The 17,408-nt window shown below is 67.7% G+C and overlaps 3 protein-coding genes across 3 annotated transcripts; all 3 read left to right on the forward strand.

Moving 5' to 3' along the window:
• Positions 1-149: 149 nt before the first annotated feature.
• On the forward strand, positions 150-3,408 carry GHDC (GH3 domain containing). The gene is made up of 8 exons (XM_061477567.1): positions 150-360; positions 450-580; positions 677-1,253; positions 1,422-1,605; positions 1,714-1,785; positions 1,912-2,045; positions 2,154-2,242; positions 2,818-3,408. Exons 1-8 carry the CDS (start codon positions 150-152, stop codon positions 3,016-3,018), a joined length of 1,599 nt encoding a protein of 532 aa, XP_061333551.1. The 3' UTR covers positions 3,019-3,408.
• A 1,636-nt stretch (positions 3,409-5,044) lies between these two features.
• Positions 5,045-16,508, forward strand: LOC133281765 (inactive phospholipase C-like protein 2). Its single transcript, XM_061477569.1, has 6 exons — positions 5,045-5,230; positions 9,822-12,311; positions 12,491-12,694; positions 13,168-13,243; positions 14,372-14,481; positions 14,686-16,508. The coding sequence occupies exons 1-6, from the start codon at positions 5,045-5,047 to the stop codon at positions 14,869-14,871; spliced, it is 3,252 nt and encodes a 1,083-aa protein (XP_061333553.1). The 3' UTR covers positions 14,872-16,508.
• Positions 16,496-17,110, forward strand: HCRT (hypocretin neuropeptide precursor; the record flags this gene model as incomplete). Its single annotated transcript, XM_061477539.1, has 1 exon — positions 16,496-17,110. A coding segment is annotated over one exon (441 nt), but the record flags the coding sequence as incomplete, so codon positions are not given.
• Between the last annotated feature and the right edge of the window lie 298 nt (positions 17,111-17,408).

The following is a 17,408-nucleotide window of genomic DNA, read 5'->3' on the forward strand; positions in this document are numbered from 1 at the left end:
GGGCGGGCGGGGCCGCTCCGGGTGTTTTGCAGAAGGGAGAAAACGAAAATAAAAGCGGGCGGAGCTGGCGGTCGCCCTCATTCGCCGTCATTTCTGCCGGAGGCGGAATAGCCCCGGGGGCTGTCCCGGTGCACGGGTCCCTGCTGGGGATGCTGCCGGCGGTGGCGGTGGCCGCGGTGGCGGTCACGGTCGTTGTCGTGCTCGTGGCCGCCGTCCCCTCGCTGCGGCACCGCTTGTCCCGCTCCGCGCTGCGCAGCGCCGGGGCCCGGTACCGGCGGCGCTTGGAGCTGCTGGGCACCGACGTGCGGCTCAGCCAGGAGCGGCGGCTGCGGCGGCTGCTGCCCCCCGGCGCGGTCCGCGGTGAGGGGCGGGCGTCGGAGCGGGAGGCGGTTGCTTGGGAGGGGGGGGGAGCCCCAGGGGTCCCCGTTCACCCCGCGCTCTCCCGGCAGGGTCGGAGGATTTCCGGGAGCGTCACCCCGTGGGGCAGCGCTGCGCTGACGGGGCACCGGGGGGGCAGGTCCCGCCGCTGCACCCCTGGGCGCTGCTGCGCTGCTGCTGGGGCACCGACCCCCTGCTGCAGGTACGGGGTGATGGGGCAGGGACGGGAGCAGAGGGGCCTCCATGGGGCCTGAACCCCTCAGGTCCATCCCGCTTGACCCCGCTTCTCCCTTCGTAGGGGTCCCTGCTCTTCCTGGACACCCTCCATGCCGCCTTCCCGCGGGCGCTGGTCCCCCGGGGCACGGCGCTGCTCTCCTGGGCCCCCCATCACCGCTGTGCTCCCGCTGGCTGGTCCCTGCCCTCGCTGTACTGCACCCCGGCCGAGGCCGGCTCCGTGCCCTCGCGGGCTGCAGCGCTGCGGGTGCAGCTGCTGTTCGCGCTGCAGCAGCGAGCGCTGCGGGTGCTGGAGGCCGCGCTGCCCGCGGAGCTGCTGGACGCGCTGGAGGCTCTGCGCTCCGCCTGGCCCGAGCTGGCGCAGGACCTGGCGCTGGGCACCCTGCGGCCACAGCCCGGGCTGCCCGAGGGGCTGCGGGTGCAGCTGCAGGCGCTGCTGACCCCCAACGCTGCCCGGGCGGCCGAGCTGCGCTCTGAGTGCGCCCGCGGCTTTGAGGGCATCGTGCGGCGCCTGTGGCCGCAGCTGGAGGTGGTGGTGGTGGGGACGGCGCAAGGCACGGAGCAGCTCTACTGCGATGCCCTCCGGCAGGCCGAGTGCAAGGGGCTGCCCTTCTACTGCCCCTTCTACCGCGCAGCGGGAGGTGAGCGTCCCCACAGCCTGCCCCGGGAACCGCTGCCCCAGGGATGTGGGTGCATCTCTGTGCCGCGTCCCTCCGTGGCATCGGATGAGATGTTCCCCCTTGGAGGCGGTGAGCCCGCATGGGCAGGGTCAGGGGGATTCTCTCGCTGACGCGTGCCCCTCTGCCCAGCGCTGCTGGGTGTGAACCTGTGGCCGGAGGAGCCAGCGCCACGGTTCCTGCTGTGCCCTGAGTGGGCTTTCTGCGAGTTCCTGCCCTGCCAGGCCGAGGAGGAGCCGCAGACGGTGCTGCTGGGCGAGCTCTGGGAGGGACGCGAGTACGGGCTGGTCCTGACAGCCCGGCCTGGAGAGTACAGGTGCCCCCTCGGTGCTGTGGGACTCTGGGGTTGGGGGGGGGGGGGGGCTGAGCACCCCAGCCCCATGCACTGGGCACTGCCTCCCTCATGCTCCTGCTCCCCACACAGGTGCCGTGCTGGGGAGGTGCTGAGGGTGACCGGCTTCCACAAGCAGTGTCCCGTGGTGGAGCCCGTGCGCAGGTGAGGACACCCCAAACCCCTCACCCTGGGGGGTTGTGGGGGGGGCCTTGTGGCAAGGCAGGGGCAGATGGACAGTGCCTGTGTTGCCCTTGGCCTGGAGCACCCACCCCATCCCCTGCGCTGCAGGGAGAGCCAGGCACTGAGCGTGCGGGGTGAGAGCATCCCCGAGGAGCGGTTCTGCCGGAGCCTGTGCCGTGCCGTGGGCATGTGGCCGGGCGCTCGCCTGGTCGACTACGTCTGCGTGGAGAGCGCTCTGCTGGGTGAGTGTCCCCAAAACTGCGGCTGCTGCTGGCCGGGTCTCTGCCAGCCCCCCTGCACCAGGGCTGGGGGCTGCAGATGGCTTTAACGTGCTCGTCGTGATGCTGCAGGTGCCTCTTCAGGGGCCTGTGCCCCCCACTATGAGGTGTTCGTGGAGCTGCGGGGCCTGCGGGACCTGTCGGAGGCACAGCGCTACAAGGTGAGGAGATGATCAGGGAGCTATGAGGATGATCAGGGACTGGAGCACCTCCTGTATGAAGACAGGCTGAGAAAGTTGGGGCTGTTCAGCCTGGAGAAGAGAAGGCTGCGTGGAGACCTCATAGCAGCCTTCCAGTATCTGAAGAGGGCCTATAGGGATGCTGGGGAGGGACTCTTCATTAGGGACTGTAGTGACGGGACAAGGGGTAATGGGTTAAAACTGAAATAGAGGAAGTTTAGATTGGATCTAAGGAGGAAATTCTTTCCTGTGAGGGTACTGAGGCACTGGAATGGGTTGCCCAGGGAGGTTGTGAATGCTCCATCCCTGGCAGTGTTTGAGGCCAGGCTGGATGAAGCCTTGGGTGCCATGGTTTAGTGTGAGGTGTCCCTGCCCATGGCAGGGGGTTGGAACTGCATGATCTTAATGTCCTTTCCAACCCAAACTATTCTATGATTCTGTGATGTGGGCTCTGCTCCAGGGCAGGCCCTGCTGCCTGCACCCTGCCAGCCCACAGTGAGGGGTGATGCTGCCCCACTGGGACAGCGCAGCGCGGGCAGCCTCTCCTCTTCCTGCAGCTGGACCAGTGTCTCCAGGAGGATTTCCCCATCTATAAATCCTTCCGCTTCAAGGGCAGCATCGGGCCCCTGCGCCTGCACATGGTGGGCGCCGGTGCCTTTGCCCGGCTGCGGGAGGCACTGGGCAAGCCCGTCCCCATGCCCAGGGTCCTGCGGGAGGAGCGGCTGCTGCAGCACATCCAGAGCTCCATCATCTCCTAGGGCAGCCCGGGGGTCCCGCAGCCCTCCCGCACCTGGGGTTCACCGTGCGTGCACCCTGCAGGGAGGAGCGGTGCTGAGGGTGCCCAGCCCCAGGGGGTTTGGTTGAGCAGAGCAGATGGAGCCAACGAATGTGACCGTGCCCCTGCTCTGCGCTGGCGGGCACCCAGGTCAGTGCTGCCCGCAGGGATGGAGCAGGATGTGCAGCACGGCTCAGCCCAGCCCCAGGCACTCACCAGCAGAGCTGACCCTTCGCTGGGCTGCGTTGAGCACAGGCTGGGGCCGCGGGTGCTTGTGAGCATCACAGGGCACTTGGGTCCTGCTGCCAGCGGCCACTGCTTACCCTGCTCTGCTCAGTGCCTTGGCAGCACCCGCACTTGCCTGTGCCTTTCCTGAGGGACACCGGGACTGTCATAGCCCGAAGGAGGACAGTGGAAACCTCCGTGGGAGCAGCAGAGCCTCGGGCCAGCACAGCGCCATCTCTGTGCTGAGCTCCTGGCCCTGTGGCATTCTGTCCCCTGGCAGGGACACTGTGGGGCGGTGGCAGGTCCTGGCTGCGTGGATCAGCCCCTCCACCCGCCTCCAGTGCACGTCTGCTGGTTTGGGGAAGAATAAGCTCCAGCAAGGGCTGGTTTTAATGGTTAAAAAATCAAAAGCAAAGTGCAGGAGGGTTATCTCTGGGAAACAAATGAAGGGCAGCGCTCTGGGGTTGGATTTTTCATACTATGCTCTTTAATCCTCATTAAAGAGGTTGCTTGACAACAGCCCTGACTCTGCTCTGGTGGCTGAGGAGTTGCTGTTGTTTCCTCGGGGGTCCTGGGGAAGGGGCAGCCATGAATATTTAACCAGTTCAGTGGCCGCCTGGGGCTGTTCGTGGCACTGGTCGGGTCCCCTCCTGCTCTCAGGGTTGATGTGCTCGGAGCCTGCTGTGCAGGCAGCTGCTGCCGGAGGCGGGGAAGGCAGGGCACTGGCAGAAGACAAAGTGTTGAATAAGGGCCACACAAAGCATCCCCCAGGTGCAGCCAGAACCTCTAACAGGGATGGAAACGGGGCTCAGCCCCCTCCTGCCATCCCTGCTGGAGAGCCTGGAACAAAGCTCCTGCTCAGATTAGGGCAGAAGCAGTGCCTGTGGCTGCGGGGATGCCTCGGAGGGGATTGTTGCCAGGGCCATGGGAACACTGGTGCTGGGCTTTTGGCATCGGGTGTGCCTGGCACCGGCAGGGAACAGGCTGGGATTTAACGGGGAGCGGGTGGGTGGTGGCTGGATGGAGGTGGGGGGCCAAGCCTGGCAAGGAGGGGCAATGGGAGGGGGTTTCTTGGACAGCCCTGAGCCAGCAGGGACCTGTGAGGCAGCATCCAACCCAGAGAGCCCAACGGTGCTGGTCCTGCTGCCTGTGCCACGCTCCCCACGCAGCTGCTGGCATCCAGGGTCAGCATAAACCACTCTGGAGGCCCCACAGGGACCCGGCCCCTGGGAAAAGCCTCGACCCCCTGCCCGGGAGGGCTGCGCTGGGCCGGGGATCCACCCGGTGCCCGAGGCGCTGACCCCGCTGGAGGCTGCAGGGGGGGTTTGGGTGCTGGGCTGCAGGGTGCAAGGTCGATGTGAGTGCCGGGCTGCAGCGTGCAGCGTGTTTCGGGTGCCGGCTGCAGGTACCAAGGCTGCGGGGTGCGGTTCCCTGTGGGTGCCCGGCTGCCGAGTGCGGGCTTGGCCGCGGTCCCACCGGGATGGGGCAGCCGCCAGGCCCGGAAGCTGCGGTACTGGGCGGAGGCCGGTGGTGGTGGGGGGGATGCTCGGTACCCAGTGCCCCATCCCCGTTCCCAGCCGCTGCATCCCGGGGTTTCGGGGGCGGGAGGGGGGGGGGGGGGGCGCCGTCCCCGTCCGCGTCCCCGCCCCCGGCCCGTCCCCTCCTCCCGGCCGCGCCGCCTCCCGCCCGCTCCGCCACTGAGCCCCGCAGCGGCGGCGGCGGCGGGCGCAGGCTCCGGGGGCGCCCGGGGCCCCGCGGCGGCCGCTGCCCTGAGGCCGCGGGGGATGGCGGAGGGGCCCCGGGGCCCCCCGCCGCCGGGCTCGCCGCGCCCAGCCCCGCCGCTGCCCAACGGGCCCCGCGGCGGCGGCGGCGGCGGCGGCAGCCCCGGGTCGGGCTCGGGCAGCAGCAGCCGCGAGGACTCGGCGGAACGGAGCCCCGCGCCCGCCGCGCCCCGGGCCAGCATCATGAAGGTGAGAGCCCCGCGCCGGCCCCTCCCGCCCATCCCCGCACCGGGATCCAGCGCCCCCCGGGCACCGGCGCCGCCGGCACCTGCGCAGCGCTCGGGGCACCGAGCCGTGCCCCCCGGGGCGCCGCGGGCACCGGCCCTGCCTGCCCACGGCGCTGCCCGTGCCCGCCGACCCCCCCCCCTTCCGCCCCCGGTTTGTGGAGCTGCAGCCCCGGATCGGTGCCCGGGGGTTGCCCCCGCCCGCGGCACCGGGCTCACCGGCGCTGTTCGTGCCAGCGCTGCCTCAAGTCCTCTTGCCCTTCCTGGCACCCGGGTCCCCAAGGGCAAAGCCTGGCTTGGGCTTTGCGTGCTGCGGGACCAGGCCTGTCTCTGCGTGGCCGTGGGGCATCCTGTCCAGCCGCTGCTGAGCCCATGGGTTCCCGAATAGCCATGCTGCTCCTGCTGCACCGCAGCATCACCCTGTCCCGCTCAGGGCACCCATGGGTGCTGGTGAGGAGATGCCTGAGCCTGACTCCTGAGCACCTTCTGCTTTCCCATCCTTGCTCTTGCCAAGGTGCTGAGCCCTGGGCCCAGCCTGGCCAGCACCCGACCTGCTCTCGACACCTCTCCAGAGCCGTACTGTGGCTGGGCAGGGGTTCTGGGCCCCGCAGGGTCTCTGGGGGTCTGGTGGGCAGGGGGCCACATGCGTGTTTTCCTCAATGAACCCCTCTAATTGTGCTTCTGCCGGCGGTGCTCGCCGACACAATAGGTCTTGTCCGCCCGAGACCCGCCTCCCCACTCCTGGCAGCCTATTTAAAGCTGGGATTGCTCCGGTGCTATTAATACCCGGTGTGGGGGCTGTTCCTGTGGGGCCGGCACAGCCCCGCTCTTCTGCCCCCATGGACCAGGTTCTTTGAGCAGAGCCGTTGGTCCCTCCTCAGGGCACCCGGTGGGACCCCGTGTCCCAGCCGGGCTGTGCCCCACGCGGTGACACTCGAGAGACCTCCTGGTGCTTCCATGCAGCCAGAGGCCCTTGCCGGTGTGGGTCTGTGCCCGGTTTCCTTGGGGACCTGGCCAGGGTCTCCCTCTTCTCCCAGGGATCAGCCGTGGGTGCTGCAGGCTGGGGTTGATGCTCTCGCTTGCTCCCGGGCTGGGCACATCCCCGTCACCGCCGTGCGTCACCGCGGGATTTGGCCTCACGTGAAGGTCGGGTGGCCCAGGGCCAGCGCTGCTGCGGGAGGTCAAACCCGGACGGCGTTCCCAGCATCTGCTCATCCGTCAGGCATCAACAAAGCCCATCCGGGGACTCATCCTGCCCTGGTGCTGGAGGGTCCACGCCGAGCTCCTCCGGCCCCCACCTGTTTGGAGGCAGGGGTTCTGCTGCTTCCCCAGAGCAGCAGGAGCAGGGGTCCTCTGCCAGCCCCTCCATCACCAATGGGCTGAGACCCCCCGGTGTGGAAGGGAGCAGCTCGCACCAGCCCTGCACAGCACCTGGGGAGAGGGTCCATGGGGAGCCCTGACAGGTCTGGGCCCCATCCAGCCCCAGCAGGACCTAGGGAGCAGATTCCCAAGCCCAGATCCCTGGGGGATGCTGAGGCTGTTCCTGCGCTGTGGGGTCTGCGGCCGCTTCCCACCGAGGTGGGTGGGAGTCAGGGGTTGCACCCACTGCTCCGCCGTGGTGCTGGTGCAGGGGCTGCAGAGCAGGGAGGGGGCTTGGCGCGATGGGCAGAGCCGAGCTGCAGGCAGGGCAGGGGCTGCCTGATGGAGTGGAGGCACGTGTGGGAAGAGCTGACGGAGCTGGTATTTTTTGGGATTTCCAGAACAGGCTGGAGGAGTGAATCTGAAAGCGAGAGGCATCGGCTGCGCTGGGGCAGCGGATGCAGCATCCCCATACCCTGCCTATAGGACCTGCTCCCTGCTTTCTTCCCAGGCTGGAAGCAGAGGGGGCTGGAGCTCCGGTGAGGATGCTGGAGTGGGAACGGGGAATACAGGATCAGTTCCACCCCGCTGCAGGAGGTGACCCTTCCCCAGCGCCCCACTGTCCTGTCCCCTATGCCCCATCCCCATCCCACTCCCGCCCCAGGAGCTGCGCGGTCCCTCTGTGCCGAGCTCCGGCTCCTCGGCCCCTACTGGGTAGCGGCAGCTGGTGCCGCGAGGAGTGGATGTGTCACTCGCTTTCTTCTTGGCAGGGAACAAACGGTGATAGAAAAGCCCTGGCTGTGCCTGGCCTCCCACTGCCTCCGCTCCGGTGCTGCCGGCTGCTGCCGCCTGCACCCCAGCCCGGGAAGGGGGCAGCGGGAAGAGGTGGGATGTGGGGAAGCTGGTTGTGGGGGAGCGATGTCTCGGCCAGGCTGGGGAGCAGCTCTGTCCCCAGGGCCGCGAGAGGGATCCTGCTCTCCTGGCTGGACAGCGAAGCCGTGGTCAGGCCGAGACACCACAGCCCCAAAGGCTTTCGGTTCCTCCGTCTCCTGCTGTCACGAGCTGCTGGGGGGGGGGAACGACATGTACACAGCAGACAAGGGGGGGATCTTCCCATCCTTGTGCTTGGGAGCGGGTTGTGTGGCCAGGGACAACGGCCGTCACGAGGCAGCTGGGATGAGGGCTGCTGCACTCGCCAGGGCACCCATCGCAGGAGGCTGGCGAGGTGCTGAGCACATGCAGCAGAGCCGGGCAGAGCGCAGGCAGCCGGGTTGAGACGTGCCCTCTGTGCCCACCTGGGTGCCCACACTTGCCTTTGGCATCGCGGTTGGTGCCGCAGAGCTGGGCTGTGTCGGTGCCATGTGTGTGGCAGTGGCACAGTGAGCGGGATGCTCTGCCCTGTCACCGGGGATGCTCCTTGCTCCCGTGGGTGCCACATCCTCCTGCCTGCGCTGCTGCTGGTATCACCTTGTGCTCGGAGGCCTGCCTGCCTGCACTGCTGCTGCCTGCACTGCTGCTGCCTGCATTGCTGCTGCTTCCTGCGCCTCACAGAGCATTCAGTGAGGTATCCCCAGGGTTGAAGCCCTCCTGTATAAGGGGCTGCGTGGGATCAGCAGCTTTTCCCTGCTGGTCCCCAAGTAGGGGTGAGAAGCCCAATGCACTGCCCCAGGCACCGGCTCCCCTTCCCAGGGCTGGGAGGATGGGGGCTGCGGGGAGGGTGCTGGGTGTTCACCCGCCTGCCCTGCGGTGGGTGCAGCGGGAGGCAGGTCCCGGAGCTGGGTGCAGCGGTCCCCCCGCCCGTGTTTCCTTTCCGGATGGATTTCCTGTTTTCGGCTCTGGGCCCGGTGCGGAGCCGCCCGGTGGTGTGTGTGTGTGTGTGTGTGTGTGTGTGTGTGTGTGTGTGTGTGTGTGTGTGCTGGGGCGAGCAACGGGCCCCCGAGCTGCTGGGCAGGATGGAGCCATTTGCGGTGCTCACATCACCCCTCGAGGGTGATGGAGCTGCTGCTTGCGGGAAGAGTCTGGAGTCCTTTGCCATGGGGCTGGCCGATGCTGCGACCAGGATCCAGCTGGCTCTAACGTGGGGCCAAGGGCTAGGGCTGGTTTTCCCCTTCCCTTGGGATGTGTCCCGGGCATCCCTGGGGAGCTGCCTGGGTTCCTGCATGCCCCGTCCTGATTGCCCCTGGGCTGTGGACTGGGGCAGAGTCATATCCTTTGGGGTCAGGCATAGGGACGTGCTCACCCAGGCTGCCCACCCGCTCCTGTTTGAAGCTCTTGGGGTGCCGGAAGGGGACATCCCATCACCCTCAACCTGGACAGCTGGGCAGGACCTGCCCCTGCTGGAGACACCACCAGATTAGAGGTGACTCACCATAATCTTGAAGAAGTGGATTAAATCTCCTCCTACTGCGCTACTTAATGAAATCTATCCCATAATATGCTCCCAGCCCTGCTGTTCCCCCCCCCCCTTCCCCTACCCTCTCCAACCCCTTGGCAGCAGGGTCCCTTTCCCTGCTGAGCAGCAGGGTTGGCATGGGGGTACGCGCAGCAGCATCACCAGCTCTGTGGGATGGGGCCGTGGACCACACTTGTCCACAGCGAGTGGCACTGGTGGTGACTGGTGTCCTGCAGCGCTCCCCAGCAGACGCAGTGGGGGGCTTAGGAGGGGTCGCCAGGGCAGCAATGGGGGTGCATCACCAAGGGGCACCCCACACATCCTTGCACCTCACTGCTGTGGTGCCTGCAGCCGGTCCCTGGAGTGCAGGGGAAGGTGTGAGGGGCCATGGGGGGAGCCCCAGTGCAGGGATGGGGATGCTGTGGGCATGGGTGGCTCCTGCAGGCACCTGGTTTCCTCCGGCATCCCCAGGCCAGGGAGATGCCTGCGTGCGGCCGTGCCTCTGGGGGTGAGTGAGCAGTGGGGACGGATCCGGCTCAGGGCTGGGAGCAGGAAGGAAGGAAGGAAAGCAGAGTTAAAATAAACCAGGCAGTGAGCTATGGGGGAGGCCAGGGCTGGAGCCGGCTCCCAGCCTCCAGGGATTGGGTTGGATTGGGGCAGACTTGGGCTTCATGAGGCAATGGGGTGCCCTGGGGCACCCTGGGGTGCTGTGCTGTGCATTGGGGCTAGGCTGGGGAGAGCGTGGTGGGGCGCGCACTGCCTGCCCCATCCCTGACGGCTCTGTCCCCTTCTCCCACCGTGGCAGGATGGGTCCCGGCAGCGGCCGCCGCAGAAGAAGAAGACGGTGTCCTTCAGCACCATGCCCAACGACCGCAAGATCAACAGCACGGCCGCCTGCATCTCCTTCATGCTGGAGGGCTGCGAGCTGAAGAAGGTGCGCTCCAACTCGCGCATGTACAGCCGCTTCTTTGTGCTGGATGCTGACATGCGCTCCGTGCGCTGGGAGCCCTCCAAGAAGGACTCGGAGAAGGCCAAGATCGAGATCAAGTCGGTCAAAGAGGTGCGCGTGGGCAAGAAGACGCCTGTCCTGCGCAGCAATGGCCTCTCCGACCAGTTCCCGGACGAGTGCGCCTTCTCCATCATCTATGGAGACAACTACGAGTCCCTGGACCTGGTGGCCAGCTCGGCTGATGTGGTGAGCGCCTGGGTGATGGGGCTCCGGTACCTGGTGTCCTATGGGAAGCACACCCCCGAGGCGCCCGGGACCGGCCACCCCAGCCTCCGGACGTCTTGGATCTCGTCCGTCTTCGACCTCGCCGACCTGGAGAAGTCCGGCCGCATCCCCGTAGCCCGCGCCGTGCAGCTGATCAAGGCGCTCAACCCCGGCATGAAGACCTCCACCATCGAGCTGAAGTTCAAGGAGCTGCAGAAGGCCAGCGAGCGTGCCGGTGCCGAGGTGCCCTGCGACCTCTTCGTGGAGGCGTACTGCGAGCTCTGCACCCGCCCCGAGATCTTCTTCCTGCTGGTGCAGTTCTCCAGCAACAAGGAGTACCTGGGTCTGAAGGACCTGCTCATGTTCCTGGAGGTGGAGCAAGGCATGGAGGGAGTGACGGAGGAGAAGTGCTTGGAGATCGTTGGCAAGTACGAGCCCTCCAAGGAGGGCCGGGAGAAGGGCTACCTGGCCATCGATGGCTTCACACGCTACCTGCTCTCCGCCGACTGCTCCATCTTCGACCCGCAGCACCGCAAGGTGTGCCAGGACATGGCCCAGCCCCTCTCCCACTACTACATCAGCTCTGCCCACAGCGCCTGCCTGCTGGAGGACAACTTCTGGGGCCGCTCAGACATCAGCGGCTACATCAGCGCCCTGGGCTTGGGCTGCCGCAGCATCGAGCTGGTGCTGTGGGACGGCGCCGAGGGCGAGCCCGTGGTCTACACCAGCCCCTCGGCCACCTCCTGCGTGCCCTTCCGCGCCGTGGTGGGGCTGATCGACCAGCACGCCTTCACCGCCTCTGCCTACCCGCTCATCCTCTGCCTGGTGGTGCGGTGCTCAGCGCCCCAGCAGCGCCTGGCCGCGCAGTGCCTGCGCAAGACGCTGGGCGAGAAGCTGTACCTGGAGCCCCCCAACCCCGCTGCCTCCTACCTGCCCTCGCCGGAGCAGCTCAAGGGCCGCATCCTCATCAAGGGCAAGAAGCTGCCTCCCGTCTGCGAGGACAGCGAAGGGGAGGTGTCGGACGAGGAGGAAGGCCGGGAGCTGGCGCGGCGGCTGGGCCAGGAGGAGCGGGAGGTGCCGGACACGGCTGGCCCCCGGCGCCTGCGCCTCAGCCGCGAGCTCTCGGAGCTGGTGAGCCTGTGCCAGGCCGTCCCCTTCCAGGACTTCGAGAGCTCGCGGCGCGGGCAGCGGTACTGGGAGATGTGCTCCTTCAGCGAGGTGGAGGCGGGACGCTTCGCCAACGAGTGCCCGGCCGAGCTGGTGAGCTACAACAAACGGTTCCTGTCCCGCGTCTACCCCAGCCCCATGCGCATCGACGCCAGCAACATGAACCCGCAGGACTTCTGGAAGTGCGGCTGCCAGATGGTGGCCATGAACTACCAGACGCCGGGGCTCATGATGGACCTGAACGCGGGCTGGTTCCGGCAGAACGGCGCCTGCGGCTACGTCCTGCGCCCCGCCATCATGCGGGAGGAGGTCTCCTACTTCAGTGCCAATGCCAAGGACTCCTTGCCCGGGGTGCCCGCGCAGCTCCTCCACCTCAAGGTCATCAGCGGGCAGAACCTGCCCAAGCCCAAGGGCTCGGGGGCCAAGGGGGAGGTGGTGGAGCCCTACGTCTGCGCTGAGATCCACGGCATCCCGGCCGACTGCGCCGAGCACCGCACCAAGACGGCCCTGCAGAGCGGGGACAACCCCATCTTTGACGAGAGCCTGGAGTTCCAGATCAACCTGCCCGAGCTGGCTGTCCTGCGCTTCGTCGTGCTGGATGATGACTACATCGGGGATGAGTTCATCGCCCAGTACACCATCCCCTTCGAGTGCCTGCAGCCCGGCTACCGCCACGTCCCGCTCCAGTCCCTCGCGGGGGAGCCTCTGCCCCACGCCACCCTCTTCGTGCACGTGGCCATCACCGACCGCCGCGGCGGGGGCAAGGGGCACCGGCGGGGGCTGTCGGGGCGCCGGGGCCGCCGGGTGCGGGAGTACACGTCCACCAAGGCCACCGGCATCAAGGCCATCGACGAGGTCTTCCGGACGGCGACGCAGCCGCTGCGGGAGGCCACCGACCTGCGGGAGAACGTGCAGGTATGGACCACGCAGGGGCACTGGGGACCTAGGGGAGGATGGGGCTGGCCTGTGAGCAGTGGGGAGCATCCCCTTCTTCCTGGGGGAGTCAGGTGAGGGGCCTCATCTGGAGCAGAGAGCCAGGAGAATGGGGACATTCCCTCCCTGGCAGAGCCCCTGACGCTGGTCTCTACCCGCAGAATGCCCTGGTCTCCTTCAAGGAGCTGTGTGGTCTGACGCCTGCCGCCAACATGAAGCAGTGCATCCTGACGGTGGCCGCGTGGCTGCTGCACAGTGACAGCTCGCCCAGTGTCACCCTCAACCTGGCAGAGAAGTACCCCCCCATGGAGGCCCAGGGCCCCATCCCGGACCTGCTGCGCAAGGTCCTCACCGCCTACGAGACGGTAAGTGCCGTGTCTCACCGGGGCTCGACTCCTTATGGGGATGCTCCGCAGGGCCAGGGGCACCAGGACAACCAGGACAGGGCACCCTGACTCCCTGCACCCATCGCGGTGCACAGGGAGGCTGCTGGGGGCTGCCCATGGAGGACCCTTGTCAAGGAGCAGGTTGACCCAGCTCAGTCTGAGCCCTGGGACCCAGCAGCCCCCGTCCCCTGCACTGTGTGCCAGGGCTGCTCATGGGGAGTCCTGCGGTCCTGCCTGGTGGGAGAAACCCCATTAACAGCCAGAGCAGCTTCCTTCCTTTGTGTTGGAGGGGCCCTGCTCCAGCCCAGGGCCAGCCAGGCAGGGTCACCCTGTGCACAGCTGGGTGAGGAGAGCCAGACCCCAAGCACCCCACTGAGGCAAGGGGCAGCCCCTGCCCGAGCCCCTTCTCCCCACCCGCTCTGCCCAGCTCCTCACAGCACCCCTCTCCCCAGATGATCCAGACCAGCCGGACGCTGATCGAGTCGGCCGATGCGGTGTACAGCAAGCTCATCCAGGCACAGCAGGCAGGTGGGTCCCGGGGCACCTCTAACCCTGGTGCTGCTCCGTGCCACAGACCTGGGCGCATCCCAGAGGGGGTCCCTGCAGGGCTCGGTTCAGTGGGTCCGGCACCAAGATCTGGACCTGGGCACAGGCATGGGAGAGGGATTCCTGGCTCTGGTGGTCCTGAGCCTGCCTCTGGTGTGGTTGTGGGAGCCTGCGCGGTGCTGGGTGCCATCGGGGTGCTTGGGGCCACGCCGGGGCAGGGTGCTGAGTGGGTGGGCTGCAGGGGCTGTGCGGGAGGGAGCGGGGAGAGGGAGGCGAGCGGAGGAGGCTGATGAGGAAGCGGGGAAGAGTCATTATCTGCCAACCGCCGCAATATAATTAGCACCAGAAAGAACAGACCGGGGCTGATGGCAGGAGCGGCAACCGAGTGCTAGGACTCCCAAAACACGTGGCTGAACCCACACAGGCAGGTGCCGCCGCTGCCTGCCCCGGCTCCCCCCGGCCTGCCCGGGCCCCCCAAGCCGGTCCCAGCCTTGCTGCCGGCAGCTCTGGTTGTTCCCTGCCAGAAACCATCCCGAGCTCTTGGCTTTGGGCTCTGCCGCCGCTGCCAGCGCTGGGGGGAAGCAGTCGGAGGGCGGGGGGGGGCACGGTCTGGGTGCGCGGCCGGGTGGGCTCCTGTGGCGATGGGGGTGTCGTGGGGCAGGGAGCGCTTTGGGGGCTGCAGCCTCATCCCCGTGCCCAGGCGCTGCCTGCCCCCCCTTGCACCCCTGCAGTGCCCGGTGCCGGGTGCGGTGCGGTGCGGGAGGGGGGGGGTGAGTGACAGCCCGTGGGTGAACGGGCTGCGTGGGAGCCTCGCGTGGGCCCGGAGCCGGTGCTGCGTCAGGACGGTGAATGCGGCACCGCTCACGGGGACGTCACGCGGAGCACGGCGGGGGCAGCCCCGCACCGAGCCCCCCGGGGGGGAGCCGCGGCGTGGAGGGGCCGGAACCCAGAACCAAACGGGGCTGGGACCGAGCGCGGTGCCGAGGGGATGGCTCCGGCAGCCGTGGGAGCGGGCTCCGGCTGCAGGACGATGGGGAGCCGCCGTCCTGCATCCCTGAGCCGGGAGAAGGGAGTCCCCGTCCCCGCTCAGCACCGCTCCCGTGTGCGCAGGAATGGACTTCCACAAGGAGCTGCACCGCATCGAGGCCAAGGAGGGGCTGCGGGGCCGCAAGCTGCAGAAGGCGCTGGAGAGCTTCGCTTGGAACATCACAGTGCTGAAGGTGAGGGGCCAGGGCTGCGCGGCCCCCGCCCGGCTCACCCGAACCCCGAGGATGCTCCGGGAGCGATGGCGATGGCACGGACCCGCTCGGGGGGTCCAGGCGGCCCCGCTCATAGGGGGTGGCTGATGGAGCACCCCACGCTCCGCAGCAGGGGGTCCGGGGAGCCCGAGTGGGGCAGCCCCGATGACGGCGTCTCCCCGGCAGGGCCAGGCTGACCTCCTCAAGCACGCCAAGGCCGAGGCGCTGGACAACCTGTGGCAGATCCACAACGCGGGACAGTCCTGCGGCATCGGCAGGAACGGCTCGGCCTCACCGGAGCCCTCCCGGCTGCGCGCCCCGTTGGAGCCCATCCCGGAGACAGAAGGAGGCGGTGAAGCGGCGTCCTGCTGACCCCGGCCTGGGGCTCGGGGGCCCGGACTGAGCACTCCCTGGCTGCAGGGACAAGGACCAGGGAGCCCCATCCTGCCCGTAGACAGGCAGCTGCGTGCCTGCAGGCTCCGTGAGCGAAGGGACGCGTGTGGGGCTGTGCTCTGCCGTGCCGAAGGGCTGCGGTGGGGCCAAGGGGGAGGCTGGGGACGGATGAGCCTGCTCCAGCTCTCTCCCTGGCCTGAGCTCCCGGGGCCTCCATCCGCTTCCAGAGCGAGTGCCCTGCCGCAGGGCCGGCGGGGATGCTGGCACCCCTGTGTGTGTGGACCCCCAGTCTGCCGTGCCAGACCCCTCTTGTGTTACAGCCCGGGGCTGGGCTTCTGCCCCCTCCAGGGCCATGGGGTTTGCCTTCACCACCCCAAAGATGGGTCCAGGCAGGAGTTGTGGCTTCTGGCATCAGGGAAACATCAGGGCTTATTCCCTAGGGAGAGGGGGTCCTGGCACAAGCACTGTGCAGGGGGTGGTCTGGGGTCGGACTGGGGCTGTGGAGCATTATAAAGAGTGTGAGACCCACCAAGGTGCCCTGCTGCTCCCTCTGGGTGCCTGGTGCAGGGCTGAGGTGGGATGCGGTTACTGAGGGGGATGAAGGGTGGCACCATTGCTCCCCATCACCAGCCATGCTCGGAGTGACGACTCCCCACGTCAAGGAGCCATGCGGCTGCTCGGCACCCATTTGTTCAGGAAGCTAATTAGCCTAATGGGGACCCAGGGAACAGACCCTTGTGCTGCTGCTGTCAGGAGCAGCCCAGCGCTGCCCTTCGGCCCCTTTGTGCCTGCCCGGCCATGGGGCCCATGGGCAATTATGGCCTCATTAGTGCCAGGCGTCCCGGCAGCGCCATGGCCCCTGAGCACCCGCACAATGAGGAGCTGCAAATGAGGGGAAAGGCCTGGCCGGTCTCCGGGCTACAGGCCCGTGTCTCCCAGAGACCGGCCGCAGCCGCCTGGCCCCGCCGGTATTTTTGGCATCACTATTGTGCCGGGGCCTATAAAGCGGCAGCTGTGGCGGTGGCACAGGGTGCTGTGCTCCCGGCTGCCCAGCGGGACATGCCCAAGCGCTGCTCGGCCGCCTGAAGACCCCAGAAAGGATGGAGGTGCCCAACACCAAGGTGGGGTGGGGTGTTGCAGCCCATGGGACCAGGAGGGCAGCGATGGGGGAGAGGTTGGGATGTGGGGCTGGGGGTGTGAGGGGGCCTGGGCAATTCCTCGGGAAGCTGGGAGCTCAAGGCTCCTCGCCAGGGCTCCCCAGCTGTGGCCAGTGGCCACTTGAGGGGCTCAGCCCTGCTTGGGCTCCTCAGGAGGGAGCTGGACGCGTGGTGCCTGTGGTGCCAAGTGTGGGTGCTCTGGCACTCGGCAGCAAGGGGAGGGTGTTGGCTGCGGCTGCCTTGTGCTGGTGAGGGCACCCACATCAGGCTGCTGGTCACAGTGTGGTTGGGGTCCATGGGTGCTGGGGATGGGGGGGGGATTGTGCTGCCGTGCACTGGGAGTGGGGTTGGGACCCTGCAGCAGCGCTGCAGTGACCAGGGCAGACAGGGCTGACACCGGTGGGCACGGCACGCTGCCCGGTGGTGCTGCTGCTGCCCTGCACTAACGCTGCCCATCGCTCCAGCAGCTCCAGAGAGCTGCCTGCCTCTTGCTCCTGCTCCTGCTCTGCTCCCTGGCTGCTGCCCGGCAGAGTCTGCCCGAGTGCTGCCGGCAGAAGACCTGCTCCTGCCACATCTATGACCTCCTGCACGGCATGGGCAACCACGCCGCCGGCATCCTCACGCTGGGCAAGAGGAAGAGTGGCCCCCCGGCATTCCAGAGCCGGCTCTACCGCCTGCTGCACAGCTCCGGCAACCACGCCGCGGGCATCCTCACCATGGGCAAGCGTGGGGAGCGCCCTGGCACCACCTGCCACGACGCATCGGGCTGCCCCATGGGTGCAGGCACTGACACCAGCCCCGCCAGCCCCAGGGACCAGTGCCAGGGACACTCGGGGAAGGACCTGACCAAGAGCCAAGCCCAGAGAGCTGCTAAGAGCTTTTATTGAGAGGGGTGGGGGCAGCAGGAACAGAGTGAGGACCCATAGGGGGGCATCCCTGGGACACACACCTGGAGCTCGGTGTAAATAGCACTTTGACATACCTCCTCCTGGCCTGGCCCAGCCTGCTCAGGGCGCTGCAGGCACCGCCGGCCTTTTACAATAAATGATAGCCCGATGTTACCTGGCTCTGCCTTCTCTCTGGGGAGGGTTACGTGGGGCTGGGTCCCAGCAGGGCCAGAACTGGAGTGAACAGAGCCAGGACCCGGCTGGCTGGGAGCTGAGGGGTGTTTGTGAAGCCCCTATAAGGGCTCAGAGCATCCCCATCACAGCACCAGGGAGCCTCGTGGGCACCCGCGCTTGGTCCCCACCACCCCGGCCCTGCGCAGGGGCCTGGGGAGGCTCCGGCTGGGTCCTGTCACCCCCGGCTGCCCCTCAGGGCACGGCCTTGCCCTGCAGCCCCCGGGCTCGGCCGTAAGCA

Source organism: Pezoporus flaviventris, unplaced genomic scaffold, assembly GCF_033815535.1.
Source record: "Pezoporus flaviventris isolate CSIRO_AGI_PZ_B2104156 unplaced genomic scaffold, CSIRO_AGI_Pfla_v1 ptg000107l, whole genome shotgun sequence".
In the NCBI taxonomy this organism is placed as follows: domain Eukaryota; kingdom Metazoa; phylum Chordata; class Aves; order Psittaciformes; family Psittacidae; genus Pezoporus; species Pezoporus flaviventris.

What these genes read in the sequence shown, in the direction of transcription:
- LOC133281765 (XM_061477569.1), top strand. Translation starts at nt 5,045, where the DNA reads ATGGCGGAGGGGCCCCGGGGCCCCCCGCCGCCGGGCTCGCCGCGCCCA. An exon ending in CCCGGGCCAGCATCATGAAG is followed by an intron (nt 5,231 to 9,821) that starts GTGAGAGCCCCG and finishes CCACCGTGGCAG; the next exon opens with GATGGGTCCCGGCAGCGGCC. An exon ending in GGAACATCACAGTGCTGAAG is followed by an intron (nt 14,482 to 14,685) that starts GTGAGGGGCCAG and finishes TCTCCCCGGCAG; the next exon opens with GGCCAGGCTGACCTCCTCAA.
- GHDC (XM_061477567.1), top strand. Translation starts at nt 150, where the DNA reads ATGCTGCCGGCGGTGGCGGTGGCCGCGGTGGCGGTCACGGTCGTTGTC. An exon ending in GCACCGACCCCCTGCTGCAG is followed by an intron (nt 581 to 676) that starts GTACGGGGTGAT and finishes CTCCCTTCGTAG; the next exon opens with GGGTCCCTGCTCTTCCTGGA. An exon ending in CGTGGAGAGCGCTCTGCTGG is followed by an intron (nt 2,046 to 2,153) that starts GTGAGTGTCCCC and finishes GTGATGCTGCAG; the next exon opens with GTGCCTCTTCAGGGGCCTGT.